The 15,340-nt window shown below is 42.8% G+C and overlaps 1 protein-coding gene across 4 annotated transcripts in view; it reads left to right on the forward strand.

The window, feature by feature from the left end:
* Positions 1-15,340, forward strand: part of Dpy19l4 (dpy-19 like 4) — a 59,778-nt gene that overhangs the window by 14,615 nt on the left and 29,823 nt on the right. For all 4 annotated transcript variants that reach the window (XR_012910072.1, XR_012910073.1, XM_075966975.1 and 1 more), the window contains exons 4-10: positions 4,675-4,765; positions 4,993-5,114; positions 5,617-5,762; positions 9,653-9,776; positions 12,709-12,843; positions 14,415-14,546; positions 14,638-14,736. Coding sequence is in view for 2 of the 4 variants with exons in the window: in XM_075966975.1 (XP_075823090.1) it covers positions 4,675-4,765; positions 4,993-5,114; positions 5,617-5,762; positions 9,653-9,776; positions 12,709-12,843; positions 14,415-14,546; positions 14,638-14,736 (849 nt within the window). In the remaining 2 variants the exon portion in view is untranslated. The remainder of the gene's footprint in view (positions 1-4,674; positions 4,766-4,992; positions 5,115-5,616; positions 5,763-9,652; positions 9,777-12,708; positions 12,844-14,414; positions 14,547-14,637; positions 14,737-15,340) is intronic.

Below are 15,340 nucleotides of genomic sequence, written 5' to 3' on the forward strand. Positions count from 1 at the left end.
TTTGTTGTTGAGACAAAGTCTTGTTCTCACTCTGTTGATTAGGCTAGTCCGGGAAACTCACTGTGTATAAACTAGTCTGTCCTCACACTTGCAGTGGCTGGAGTTTGAAACGTGAGCTTCCACACCCAGCTGCAAACAAATCTTCCATCCCCCTAAAGAATCTTTGGTTTTTGAGACGGGGTTTCTTTGTGTAGTCCTGGCTCTACTGGAACTTGCTTTGTAGACCAGACTGGCCTCCAGAACTCACGGAGATCCAGTTGCCTCTGCCTCCTGAGTGCTAGGGTTAAAAGGTGTGCACCACCACCATCTGGCCTCAAAAAATAATTGTAAGAGAAATTCATTTAGGTGTGTCAGTATATTTGGGCTGCGAAAACAAAATATACAAATTGGGTTTGAAGGCCAACATAAGTCACAAGCAGATGCTGTCTGTCGGGATGTCTGTCTGTCTGTCTACCTACCTACCTACCTATCTGCCCTCCCCTCCTCTCTTGCTTTCTAAGACAGAGTCTCATTATGTAACACTGGCTGGCCAGGACATCACAGTTTGACCGGCTTCTGCCTCCAGAGTGCTGGGTTAGAGGTGTGTGCCACCAGGCCCAGCTCAGACATGCTTCTTCATCCTGTGGCAGAGGGATTAGGGAACTCTGGGGCCTCTTTCATAAGGGCACTAACCGTGCTCATGAAAGCTGTGTCCTCATGACATACCCACCTTCCAAATACCCTCTTTCAAATACTTCTTAATACTGGGGATTACATTTCAACATACAAAATTGAGCCCTGTCAGGGGACACTAACATCCAGACTCCAGCAGTTTCTAAATGGGAGAGAGGTTAATTGACCTGGAAAACATTTTATCTTGGAGATTCACAGTAGAAAACAGATGTGGAAGTGGAAAAATTTTACAATAAAGAAACTCACGAGACCATTTATTTAATCAAATTCTTTTTTTAAAAAAATGTTTGTTTATTTATTTATTTATTATGTATACAATATTCTGTCTGTGTGTATGCCTGCAGGCCAGAAGAGGGCACCAGACCTCATTACAGATGGTTGTGAGCCACCATGTGGTTGCTGGGAATTGAACTCGGCCTTTGGAAGAGCAGGCAATGCTCTTAACCTCTGAGCCATCTCTCCAGCCCCTCAAGTTCTTTTCAAAACATAACTGCACACTACTTAATATTTGTATTTTTACATTTATTTAAAGGCAGTCTTGTTGTGTAGCCCAAGTGACCTTGAACTCTCAATTTTCCTGTTTGACCTTTTAAGTGCTAGGATTACAGACTTGAGCTCCAAACACTTAAATGTTTTATTTGTATTTATTTGTTTATCTTATAATCTTACATGTGTTTGTTCAGGGCAATTAGAGGACAACTTTCTCCTCCCAACATGGTTCTTCTGGGAATCAAACTCAGGTTATCAGGTTTGGTAGCAAGCGATCTTGAGCCATCTTGCTGATCCCAGGACTCTTTAAGTAACACTCAGTGAAACTGTAAGAAGTTAGAGCTTTGGAAAACTGCTTATAGGGGCTTGGGTGTTAACAGAGTCTGCTAGTTCATTTTCCAACTGCCCTGACTCAAAATAATCACACAGACACTCTATTATTTAAATCACTGCTTGGCCAATCACTTAAGCATATTGCCAACTAGCTCTTATATCTTAAGTTAACCCATTTTTATTATTTTATATTTTACCATGAGGCTTGTGGCCCTACTGGCAAGGTTCCGGCTGACAGCTCATGTCTTTCTCCTCTGGCGGCTCCATGGTTTCTCCCTGACTCTGCCTACTCTCTCTCTATATCTTTTCCAGCCTGGCTATATTCTGTTAAGCCATTGGCTGAAAGCAACTTCTTTATTCATTAACCATTAAAAGCAACACATATACAGAAGGACTTCCCACACCATTTCCCCTTTTCTGTTGAAATTAAAAGGTTTTAACTTTAACATAGTAAAGTTACATAATACAAAACAGGTGTCAAGTAAGAATTACAGTTACAATACTTATATCCACTTTATCTCTTATCATAACTAAGGAAAATTATAACTATCTATTCTTCAGCACCAGAAGGAAATAATATTATCTAAGTTAACAGGAAGTCCATTGTAAACAACTTCCAAAAACTCAAAAATTGACAGAGATGTCTTGCTATCTAGATAGTCGCCCATAATTCTTCTGTAACATTGAGGCATCCATCTTCAGCCTACAGGCCCATAGTATCCATCAGACTTTTCCATGAAGCAGGAAATTTGAAAGATAGTTCCACCTATATTGGCAGTTTGTCAGTTACTTTCTTCCGTTTCCTGCAGAATGTCTTGCAGACTCTTTCATGAAACAGGAACCCTTGAAGGACTGTCTCACCTTCTTTAGGCAACTTTACATTTTCTCTGGGTTCTGCATGTCCAGTTTATACAACATACCATCAAGCAGTCCAGGAAAGAGCAATTTCTTGCCCAAATAGCTAACAAACTCTATAAGGAGCCTCTTTCATGCCCATCTTCCTCTTGAAGTAGATTGGTGCTGCCAGGAGCAAATGAATCTCATTGTTATGACAAGTTCTAAGTTCTTAAAATATTTTAAATGCCATATTCAATTAGTCTTTGAAAGGTTTGAAGAATAGCTATCCATCTGAAATATCTCTGTAATCTAACAAGACTACAAGCTTGACTGTTATATATGGGTATTTTTTATTTCAATTTTTTAAAATTTTGCAGTATTTATATATGTATAATCTGATGTCTTGGGGAGGGGTTCCAAGCCTAAGCACAAAATTCATGTATTATATAGTTTTATACATGTAGTCTAGGGTATTTTTACATTTCTGTGTGCTAGCCTTTTTGCTGTTCTTACGCAGAGTCAGGGTACAGTATTTTCCACTTGCACCAGCATGTCCACACACACAAGTTTTAGCCTTTGGAACAATTGAAATGCAGATTTTGGAGCTGAGTGTGGTGGCACACGCCTTTAACCCCAGCACTCCCAGCAGAGGAAGGCAGAGCTCTGTGATTTTGAGGCCAAAATGGTCTCCAGAGCGAGTTCCAGGACGTTCAGGGCTACACAGAGAAACCCTATCTTGAAAAAAATAATTCAGATTTTGAAGTATCCCTACTTAACTGTGTTATGTGTGAACACAGCTCGATGTTAAGAGGTGATCTGATCAGGCCTGCGATTGTAGTGCAGGGTTTAAAGCTCTTGACTAGCTAATGCCAGGCCTAGGGTTTGGCCCCAGTACAGGAGGAAATAAGGTTATGGCAGAACAAAAGCTGACTTAGCATTGAAGAATATAAAGCATTCTGATGGTGCTTGTTTGTTTGAGATTGGGTCTCGCTGTGTATTTTCTGGTTAGCCTGGAACTTGCTAACAGAGCAAGCTCGCATCAGCAGAGCTCCGCCTGCCTCAGCTTCTAGAGCACTGGAGCTAAAGGGGTAGCAACCACACCTGGCCTTTACCCTTGTGGTTTGGTGTGTCTTTTTGTGAGTGCTCTGCCTGCATGCCAGAAGAGGGCATCAGATCCCAGTACAGATGGCTGTGAGCCACCATTGGGGTGCTGGGAATCCAACCTGGGTCCTCTTAACTGCTGAGCCACCTCTCAAGCCCCCACTATTACATTTTTTTTTCTTTTCCATTTTTTCCAAATATCACACATCATGTAGATGCACATGTGTGTCTGTGGAGGAACCTTCATCTGCCTTCCACAATGTCCTTTGAGGTAGGGTCTCTGAAACCCAAAGCTAGCCAATATGGCTGGCTAAGCTTGCTCCGAAGGTCCCATCTCTGCCTTCTGTGGCTGAACATCCAAGGTGGGCCCAATTCGCAGTTACGTGGGTTTGGGGATCTGAACTCTGGTCCTCTTGCTTGAGCAGCTAGCGCTTTAATAGCCAAGCCATCTTCCCAACCCCGTTATGTTCTTAATTGCTACTTTTTTGGGTTCTTTATACTTAAACCTTAGGCTTCTTTTCTTTCTGATGTGAAGATTGAACCAGGACCTGCAAGCCCTCTACACGGAGCTGCATGTCCAGCCTCTTAGAGTTGGGAATTTCGCTTATTTACAGAAAACACTGATTGAGAATCCGTGGTTCCTCAAATGTACCTGTTAAGGCCTCATTCTTATTGTACTTAAGGTTATATATAGTCACAGAAAACACTGCTTTCTGCATTAATTTATCTTCTTATTTTGGGCTTTTTGTTTTTAAAGTCATTTCATACTTTTTATACAGTGTCACACCAAGTAGCTCAGGCTGGCCAGGAATTCACTGTGTAGCTCAAGCTAGTCTCAAACTTGATTCTCCTGCCTCATCTTCCTGAGTGCTAGAACTGTGCCTGGCTTTATTTTAAATCCTGACAAGAGTTTATCATTATTACCTTTTACTACTATTGCTGTTTTAAGGATATTCTTTGGGCTTTCCTTCTAGAATTTCCTTATATATAAAACATAATGGACCAGTTGTGATTCATTTGAAACCATGTTTTCACCAAAATGATTGCCAGACTGTTGAGATATTGAATCTTAGTAATATGGTAATTAAGGAAAATTCAAATATCTCCTGGAATAAAACGGTAAATCCTTGTTATGTCAATTTAAAATATGAAGGAGACAAACAGCCAAACACAAGAAGATGAGGGGGAAAAAAGAGTACAGCTGACATTTAACACTGACATCTCAATCCTGTTTCATTGTAGGAACTTGAACGAGAAATCACGTTTCAGGGTGACAGTGCTATTTATTACTCCTATTACAAAGACATGTTAAAGGCGCCGACGTTTGAAAGAGGTATGGACACCTACACTTAAAATTGTAGTAACATTGTTCTAAAATAGAGAATAAGAGCTTTAGGAAGGGAATTTGTCTTAGGATGTAGGTTATGCTTTTATGTACATGATAAGAATGTTGGGGAAATGAGGCACCTGTGTTGCACTTGAGTGTCTTTCTTTCCGTGTTAATCGTGGTGACTGATGAATGCCGTGCCGAGCCGTGGTCAGAGAGAACTCTGTGTTTAGGTGTTTACGAGCTGACGCACAACAACAAGACCGTCTCCCTGAGGACGATCAACGCGGTGCAGCAGCTGTCTCTGTACCCGGAGCTCATTGCCAGTGTTCTCTACCGCGCAACGGGGAGCCATGTAGGTAGTGCCCTCTACTCTGGATGTAGTTCCTGTGTGAGAGTGTTCTGCTTGCACATCTGTAGTGCATGCAGCACATGCGTGCCTGCCTGGTGTCTTCAGATCACATCGGTGTTCAACTGTGGACCTCCACCCCTTTGGGGGTTGCATATCAGATACTTACATTATAATTTATAACAGTAGCAAAATTACAGCTATGAAGTAGCAGCAAATTTATTTTCTGGTTGGGGGTCACCACAGCACGAAGAGCTGTGTTAAGGATTTCATTCAGCATTAGTAAGGCTGAGAACCACTGCTCTAGAAGGCACAGGTGGTTGTGAGTCACGTTGTGGACTCTGAAACGGAACTGAGGTCCTCTGCAAGAAGAAAAACCGTCTTAACCACTGGGCTATCTTTCCAGCCCCCCTCTTTTTCACTTTATTGTCCGTTTTCTCACACAGTTGTGTATCCTTGAGTTGTTTAACGTCATCCTCTGTCTCATCCCCTCTCTCTTTGCCTTTAGGAGATGATTGAACCAGTATATTTCTACATTGGCATTGTCTTTGGATTACAAGGAATATATGTGACAGCTTTATTTGTCACAAGTTGGCTTATGAGTGGCACATGGCTCGCAGGGATGCTTACTGTTGCGTGGTTCCTAATTAATAGGTATGAAAGGCTTTCTTATTGATACTACAAAATTTTGTTCCAGAAATATTCCCATCCTTACAATTCACAGCTATGATCTGCAAAGCCTATTGATTGTTGTGCTATACTGCGCAGTTTAGGTAGATTCTCCTCAGGGCCTAATCTAGATGTGATCACTGATAAAGCAGGTCTGGGAGCCTGGCAGTGGTGGCACACACCTTTAATCCCAGCACTTGGAGGCGCAGGAAGACAGCCAGGACTGTTTCACAGAGAAATTGTGTCTCAAAAAAAAAAAAAGAGAAAAAAAACAGGTCTGGGAAGCTGGTTCAGTGGTTAAAGCAGTTGCTGTACAAGTGTGGGAACTAGTTTGTGTTCCCAGAGCCTGTTAGATGCTGGGTGGACGTGGGCCTGCCTGTGATTCCAGCTCTCAGAAGTCTCCCTGGAGCCAGTTAGTTAGCCAGTCTTGTCATGTTGGCAAGCTCTCTGGTGATCATAAGACCCTACCTCAGCGAGTTAGATGGAGCACAATCGCGGACGGGTACTGAGTCAACATCAGGACTCTTTATACGTGGTTACACATGTGCTCCCGTACACTTGACAACACACACAGGTATATGCACACCCATATACACATGAGGGTAAAACAAAGCAGAAAGGGTTCTCTAGCGACAGAAGTGGTGACATTAAAGAGATTCAAAGGTGGGTAGGATTCACTGGGCCACAGCCAGATGGAAGCAAAGAGAAGGTGAATTCTGTGAGCACTCAGTGAGTGTGTGTTCAGCCTGATGACCGAGTTTGATCCCAGGGACCATATGGTGGTCCATCCAAGAGAACAGATTCCTGCAGATTGTCCTGTAACCCCGTGTACACCGTGGCGTGTACCTAGCTGAGTTTTAGGTCCTCCTTGTCTGACTCAAAAAAACTTAATCCCAGCCTGGTGTAATGGTGCACAGCTTTAATACCAAGACTGGGGAGGCAGAGGCAGGTGGATTTCTGTGAGTTTGTGGCCAGAGTTCCAGGACAGCCAGAGCTGCTACACAGAGAGACCCTGTCTCAAAAAAAAAAAATGCTATTTACAGTAAAATAATCCAAGAGACTGAAAGAATGTCATTGATAGATGTCTTTTTGTTGTTGTTGTTGTTAGTTTTTTTGTTTGTTTGTTTGGTTTTTTGAGACACAGTTTCTCTTTGTAATAGCCCTTAGCTGTCTTGAAACTAGCTTTGTAGACCAAGCTGGCCTTGAACTCCCAGAGATCTGCCTGCCTCTGCCTCCTGAGTGCTGGGATTAAAGGGGTGCGGCACACCCCTCCCACCCCCACCCCTGGCTAATAGGTGTCTTTTTATAACCGAACCTTGGAGACAGAATAGCATCACTCTGATAATGTACTATGGAAGATGACAGCATTAACGCCAGAAGGCAGGCACCATTAATACCAGTATAGAGGCTGCAATGTTTGATAAAATTAATACTCTTTTTATTTGAGCATTAACTATGTATCATGGCATTTTGGTAAGAAGCCTGAAAAACCTTTTAATCTTTTTGCTGTTGAGGAACAGCATATAGTTTTTTACATGCGAGGTAGGGATTCTCCCACTGAGCCAGTTTCCTGGTAGTTTTTGTTTTTGAGACAGAATCTTGCTGTGTTGGCCAGGCTGGTCTCAGCTTGCTTTGTACCTGGTGTGGTATCAGATGCACGATCTTCTCCAGTACTGGAAAGGCAGACGTGTCCCATGTGAGGCTGGAGAGTGAACCCAGGTTCCGGGGCATGCTAGGTAAGCATTCATAGTAGCTAGGGGGATGGGCATCTTACTGATGAGTTTCTTTTTAGAAATATTTATTTTTACGTATATGGGTTTTGCCTGTGTGTATGCCTGTGCATCATATATGTATTCCTGGTACCCACAGGGACCAGAAGGAGGCGTTGGATGCCCTGGACTGTAGTTACAGACCACCACAAGTCTGCTATGTGCGTTTTGAGAATTGAACCTGGGTCCTCTGCAAGAGTAATCTTTCCCCAGCCCCCTGATGAACTTATTCTTGAAGGATCAATCCTCAGTACCACACTCTGCAAGGAAAAAACAAACTCTTCTGAAAGCAGCTGCTGGCTCTTCTCTCACGGGAGCTGCACAGCTAAAGCTGTGTTCAGTTTATTTTTTGTTCCTGCCTTTTTCTCTGCTCCCTTCAGGTATCCTCTGCTTCCTTTGTAGATTTTTCTGGCTTTCTCTTTCACCAGCTCACACGTGGGGCACCAGCTTCCCATCTCATCTGGAAGTCACAGCATAAGCTATTTTAAGCAAAGGAGCTTTCCCTAGCTTTGTTTCCCTTTAGCTTTTGTTTGGGTAAACCCGGGCCTTGTGCCTGCTAGGAAGTGCTCTGCACAGAGCCCTGTAGTTGGTCCTAATGTAAGCCACTGCATGTGCACGAGGGTGTGCGGGGCTGAGAGCTTGTGGCATCGCAGGTCCTATAGCTACAGTAATATCTCATGGTAGCTTATTATTCCTATGTTTTTCATGAGCGGCAAGAAGGGAATTTAGTTTTCAGCATGGTTGTACTAGAAAGACTAGAGACCCAGCATCCCAGGAATTGACCTGAACTGTCAGTGCAGGTGAGGGAAGGGGACGGGTACTCACAATTAAGCAGGCTTGTTTTCTCACTGTCTTCAGTTTTGGTTCTGAAAGGTGCTCCCTTAAGGAGAAGTCTTTGTTGACATTTTGCTTGAGGGGACCACTTGGTTCTCATTGTAAGATGTTCCCTTCTGCTGGGGGAGTTTGGGGAGTGGTGTAGTTCCCTTGAGGGAGTAATGCGTTCTGCTTCTAGGGGCTGTCTCCTCAGAGTTTCTCTATCTGAAGGGCTCCAGTGCCTTTGAGGATGCCTGGAGACTTGAGGCACTATTATGATAGTAAGAGCCCAGAGTCTGCAGGATCCTCGGAAAGGCCCTTAGCCTGACTTCTCAGAAGGCTGCTTTTGCTGACCTGTGAACTACTGCATTTTCCTTGTAGACCTTACTTGAGTATGCTTTTGGAGATTTGGGGCCAAGATTTGCTGGATCTGTTGCCTTGGGTGTGTGTGTCTCAGTCATGGCCAGGAAGCAGAGTGTAGTTTTAATTTTCACGACTTAATGCCCAATGATGTTCATGCTCTAAGTTGGTAAAGTCTATTTACATCTTCTCTAAAAACTTGAAATATTTGTGTAAAGTATCTTCACATCCTCTGTTTTACAGGACTGAGGGTTGTTCTCAGGTCATGCTCTAAAAGCTCTGTGAGTCTGAGCTGCATGCCGGGGTGTGTGTGTGTGTGTAGGGCAATGGTGACCTTTCAGGGCTAGTTCCCCTCCACGTGGATCTCAGGGGTTGTTTGTTGGAAGCACGTTGGCCTATTGAGCCTCTCACTTACTGGTCCTGAATTTTTACTATTTTATACTCTTTATATTAGGTAACAAAAAGCTGATTACAACTTCATAAGCATGGAACTAATCTGATTTCTGTCACTTTTTCATTTTCTATTTTTAATACTTTTGAGACAGGGTCTTGCTATATTTCTTTGTCTAGCATGGAACTTGATATATAGAACAGGCTAGCTCCAAGCTTGCAGCAACCCTCTGCCTTCCAAATACTGGTATTGCTGCTGTGAATCACCATGGCTCATCAGTTAAGAGCTCTGGCTCATCTTCAGAGGACCCAGGTTCAATTCCTAGCACCCGAGTGGCAGCTCACGACTGTCTATAGCTCTAGTTCCAGGAGTCTGGTGCCCTCTTCTGGCATCCAGGAGCACCAGGCATGCACATGGTACACAGACATACATGCAGGCAGAACACCCGTGTGCATGTGCATAAAATAACAAGGACTGAAATAAAGAGAGAAGCGTAGTGTCACGCGTGCAGCCTCACTTCCGTGTCCTCTGGTTTGTTTTAGGGTAGATACAACAAGAATTGAATACTCCATTCCTCTAAGAGAAAACTGGGCTCTACCATATTTTGCGTGCCAAGTTGCTGCACTTACAGGCTATTTAAAAAGGAATCTAAACACTTACGCAGAGGTAAGACACACATCTGTTTTCTACATCACAACTAATTCTGATGTTTTGCAAATGTGGCTCATGTTTGGTTTTTTGTTTGTTTTGTTTTGTTTTTGGAGACATAATCTCTTGTCATTCAGGCTGGCTTTAAGCTCATTATGTAGCTGAGACTAGGCCTTGAGTACTTAATCCACCTGCCTTCATGTAGTAGTACAATTATTCAAAACCATGCTAAATTATGGTGCATAATTTTAAAGTCAGTCATATTAGGAGTGTATGTTCAGTGAGGCATGTCATTAAGTAACATGTAGCTGGGTAGTCGTGTCACCATGTTTTTCCTATAATCTGATGGCAGCCAAATAATTTTAGGAAGACAGATGTTGTATTTCTTTTAGTGTGGTTATGTGACAATACATGAAGAATATCTCATTTTGGAGGTTAATCTAGCCGAGTATTGTTTTTACCGTTTTTCTTACTTCAGGGACATGCATGTCCTTTAGTCACACAGACCTAAAGAAACGATCCTGAAGATGCAATGGTGACGGAGGATGGCAGTGTTTCCTGTCTGCCTGTCTTCCCTGCCTGCGATGTCGTAGGCTAGTCAAAGTGGAAGGAAACATCCATCTCAGATCATTTAGATCTTAATTTTTTGTTACTGTTATTGCCATAACCCTATTGGCAATTGAATGATGCCAATAGATTAGCTACAGAATAACTTTAGTAAGATGCATGTCTGCAAGCCGGGTGATGGTGGCGCACACCTTTAATCCCAGCACTCGGGAGGCAGAGGCAGGAGGATCTCTGTGAGTATGAGGCCAGCCTGGTCTACAAAGTGAGTTTCAGGACAGGCTCCAAAGCTACAGAGAAACCCTGTCTCAGAAAAAAAAAAAAGACGCGTGTCTGCAGAGGCAGCTAATTACATCACAGTTGACTGGAATGTAGCAGCCCTTTGGCAACCTGCCTGTCTTGACATCAGAGAGACCAAACAAGTCTACTAATAATAAACCTGACTGTCCGGAATACAGGGCAAGAATAAGGGCAGGAGTGTGGGTCCACAGAGGCGAGCATGTGCAAGGGCTGGAGGTTCTACCTCAGCACCATAACCAAACAAAAAGCAATGAGAGGAATCAATTGGATTCCTTCCTCTATTTTAAATCTCCATTTGTTCTTTTTTTTTTTTTGTTTTGTTTTTGTTTTTGTTTTTCGAGACAGGGTTTCTCTGTGGTTTTGGAGCCTGTCCTGGAACTAGCTCTTGTAGACCAGGCTGGTCTCGAACTCGCAGAGATCCGCCTGCCTCTGCCTCCTGAGTGCTGGGATTAAAGGCGTGTGCCACCACTGCCCGGCTTCCATTTGTTCTTTAAGTAAACAAGAAGTAAACATATCCGGTGGTGGTGGTGGTGCATGCCTTTAATCCCAGCACTCTGCGGACACAATCAGGTGGATCTTTGTGAGTTCAAGGCCAGCCTGGCATACAAAGCTAGTTCCAGGATTGTATCGGCGTAAATAAATGTAGGCAGATAGTAAAGAATATATACAGCTTTAATGGTTAAATAAACTTACAGAACCGAGGTTCCCGCTTAGCATAGGAAGCAGGAAAAGGGCCGAGCAGCCTCCATGCACCGGATTTATCAGTATACATTCGCCCGAGGCAAACCCGCCCCCTAAAGAGGCTGGCTTAACCCTACACAGGATAGCCAGGACTATTACACAGAGAAATCGAAAAACAAACAAACAAAACAAAAAGAAGGAAAACACAATAGGAAACTGAAAGGTAATATTCTTTTTACTCTAGGTTCATTTACAATGATGGCTGTTGTGGAATATTATTTTAATTTGGCAAAAATGTGCTACATTTGTTTATGTTTGTTGCAGGATATTTAACTGTGTAAAGATGTGTTACATTTGTTTTATGATGTAAGGATGTGTGTTTATATAAAGATGTGTTTCACCTTGCCTGCCTAAGGCAGCTGATTGGTCTAATAAAAAGCTGAATGGCCAATAGCTAGGCAGGAGAGGGACAGGCAGAGAATAAGTAGGAGGGGCGTATGAGGGGAGGAGGAGGAGAGAAATGAGTAAGATGCCTGAGGCTGCTGCCACCTGTGTTCTTTCCGTCTACCTATCGGGTCCTGGGTATCACTTGGGTTGTCAGACCTGCAGAGTCTCTGGGCAGTCATGCTACACACAGCTCCATGGTAGAATACTTGAGTATTCACACTTGAGTGTCATCCCTAGTACCAGAAGGAAACACAGAACTATGGGAAATTGCTCTGACAGATATGAAATGAGTTCATGTTGTTTACATGAAGGTGAAACATGCAAGGTATAAAAGTTAAACTGTAAAGTGCTGTGTTTGGGCTGCTTGTCCTGCTAAAAGGAAGAATAGGATGTGTTCAGACTTATAACCCAGGCTGGCCTTGGGTCTTCTTAGTCTGCTTCCAAGAACTGAGATGGGGAAGCACAGTCCCAAACATGGCTCATTTTTAGTGTCCAGGTCTACATGGCTGATGAGTAGAGCATTGGAGGAAAACAGGCCAAACTTGGTTAGGAGCAGAGTCTTGGCCAGGCATCCCCAACTCCTGATAGTCTTTAAGAAAATAACCAGCACAGATGAAAATAAAAATATTAGTCTAGGACAAAAGAAGCTTCTGTATTAACAACAGCTCACCACCCGCCCCATTGTTCTACCCCTGTGTAATATAGTGCTGGAGGACGGGTGCTGATGCGCTGACATCTGCGTGTTGTGAAGATAAGACAGGCGCTCTCTACATAGCCCTGGATGTGTCCTAGAACTGGCTATGTCAGACCGATCTTGAACTCATAGATATCCACTTGCCTCTGTGTCCCAAGGGCTGGGATTAGAACCTGCACCCCACCGCTGGCTGGCATTGTGATTTGTAGCTTCAGGTGCTGGGTTTACAGTGTAATCTACTGATTTTATCTGACTTTTCTCTAGAGGTTTTGCTACCTGTTGATGAGCGCCTCAACGTACACTTTCATGATGGTGTGGGAGTACAGTCACTATGTCTTGTTTCTTCAAGCAGTCTCCCTCCTGCTGCTGGACATCTTCTCAGAGGAACAAAGTGACAAGGTAGTGTGACATTTTCAAATGAGGAATTTAAATGCAAAAACTAGTGACTCTACAGCATTGTCTCTCAAAACCTTTTCTATATCTCCGTCCCTTATTCTCAGCTGTTCAGAACTCTGATGAGCATCACGATTTAAATTAATTTAACAGAAAGAACCTAATGTAAAGATTTAATAGCCAGGACTGTGTGCCAAGTTGAGTGGCAGCGCCCTGTGCTTACCGTGCGGAGGACCCAGTTTAGTTGTCACACCAGAACCCTCAACCCTTTCCACCTTCCAGAACAGTCATTAATCAAGAGCAAAGTTGTTGTCTTCATTGGTCAGTTGAAAGGGTGTTGGTAATAGGGGCCCTACGGTATTATGGAAGTAGCGACCACTGGAAGCAAGAGGGATGGAGCACATGACCAAGTTTGGAAATTACACCTGTCTTCTCAGCTTGAGCAGGAAGAACTGTTCTGTTGGGATCAAGAATTGACTGTCTTAGGTAAGGTTTGGAGAAAGTGCAAGCCAACAAGAAGCAGGAAGAGGGCGAACATCTTCCAGCTCTGCACTTTCCCTGAAGCTGTCCTATTGCCAGAGCTTCATCTAGAAGGGAGAAGTGGGCTACGCAGCTGAGGGCTCCTCTGTTCCTGCACACACTTGTATGGAATTAACCAAGAATTGCACATTACCAACACCAGAAGACTATTATACTGAGGCATGCTAGCGTCTCCGAGGGTATCGTGACTTGTTAACAGTGAAATCTCTTAAGCCGGGCGGTGGTGGCGCACGCCTTTAATCCCAGCACTCGGGAGGCAGAGGCAGGCGGATCTCTGTGAGTTCGAGACCAGCCTGGTCTACAAGAGCTAGTTCCAGGACAGACTCCAAAACCACAGAGAAACCCTGTCTCGAAAAACCACAAAAAAAAAACCTCTTTTCAGATTTATTTATTATTACTTTTTTAAGTTATGTTTTGTTTTCTTTTGTTTTTTTCCAGATAGGGTTTTTCTACTTAGCCCTGGCTATCTTGGAACTTTCTCTGTAGACTAGGCTGGCCTCGAACTCGCAGAGATTGGTCTCCCGAGTGCTGGGATTAAAACCATGTGCTGCCATCACCAACAGGTGCCATATAGTTGAAGCTGGCTTTTCCTCATAATCCTCCTGCATAGCCATCCATGTTTGCTGATGGTGATGCCCCTCCCCTACACAGAGCTGACGTGATAGCAGAAAAACCAACCCACAGGTTCTTTAGCTCTCACTTGTGAGTTTAGAGCTCTTTACTTTTCCCATAGGATGCTGAGAAGAAATTGGTAAATTCATTATCAACTACAACGGTAAAAATGCAGATTGAAACTGGGTGGTGGTAATGCACGCCTTTGTCCTGGCACTTGGGAGACAGAGGCAGGTGAATCTCAGTGAGTTCAAGGCCAGCCTGGTCTACAGAGTGAGTTCCCACAGCCAGGAACTCTGTCTAGAAACCAAAACCTACAGATTGAACATTTCCTGGCATTACCTTAAAGTATAACTGAGCATTTGCTTAGAATTATGATTTTTAAAATTCATTTTATTCTCTTCTATTTTATTTTGTTCCAACAGATTTACGAGGTGTATAAAATCTACATATTTTCCCTTTTCCTTGGGTATTTACTACAGTTTGAGAATCCAGCTTTATTGGTGTCTCCTTTGTTGAGTTTAGTAGGCGCGTTAATGCTAATTAAGTGCCTTCAGGTAATCAACATTGCTGTTTTTAAAAAGTAGTCTCATTTTAGATCATTAATTTTACAACTCCTTTGTTCATGTAATGTTTTTTCTTTTGTAGCTGAATGGGAAAAAAGGAACTTTTGTGGCTAAAGTAATCAAAGTGTTTAAGTTTTATTTGGTATGTACTCTGCCGCTGACCTTGAATTTGATAATGAAGGTAAGGAACTTAGATTTATTTCTAGATTAATTTGAGTAGAGAAATATATTAGGCCAGCTTTAATGACAATGATAATCTAACAAAGGAATAGAGTACATACAAAAATATCTTCAGTGATACAAGGAGTTTGAGGCTAGTGTCCTCTACATCAGACTGTGTCAAAAATCAAATGAATCAACAAAAATTTCTTCAGGAGCAGGGATTATTTGAATTAGCTTTCCTAGGTTGTTATTTTCATCCTCTAAATATGCCATTTCATTTTTGCCTAAGCATACAGTAAATGTTCATAGTAGACATTTGTGCTATTTAATTCACCTTTCTTTTAATCAGGCTGTGTTTTCTATCATTAGTAACTGAAAATAAGTATATTAAAAGCATAGACATATCTGGATGGTGGTGGTGCATGCCTTTAATCTTAACACTCGGGAGGCAGAAACAGGCAGATCTCTTGAGTTTGAGGCCAACCTGGTCTACAGAGCATATTCTACAATAGCCAGAGCTAGATGGAGAAACCCTGTCTCGAAAAACCAAAAAATAAAAAAAGAAGAAAGCATTAGGCATGGGAAGCATTCTTTGTTTACGTAATGTTTTCTGTGAGAGTAGC

The sequence above is a fragment of the Microtus pennsylvanicus genome, chromosome 3, assembly GCF_037038515.1.
Source record: "Microtus pennsylvanicus isolate mMicPen1 chromosome 3, mMicPen1.hap1, whole genome shotgun sequence".
Taxonomy (NCBI): Eukaryota; Metazoa; Chordata; class Mammalia; order Rodentia; family Cricetidae; genus Microtus; species Microtus pennsylvanicus.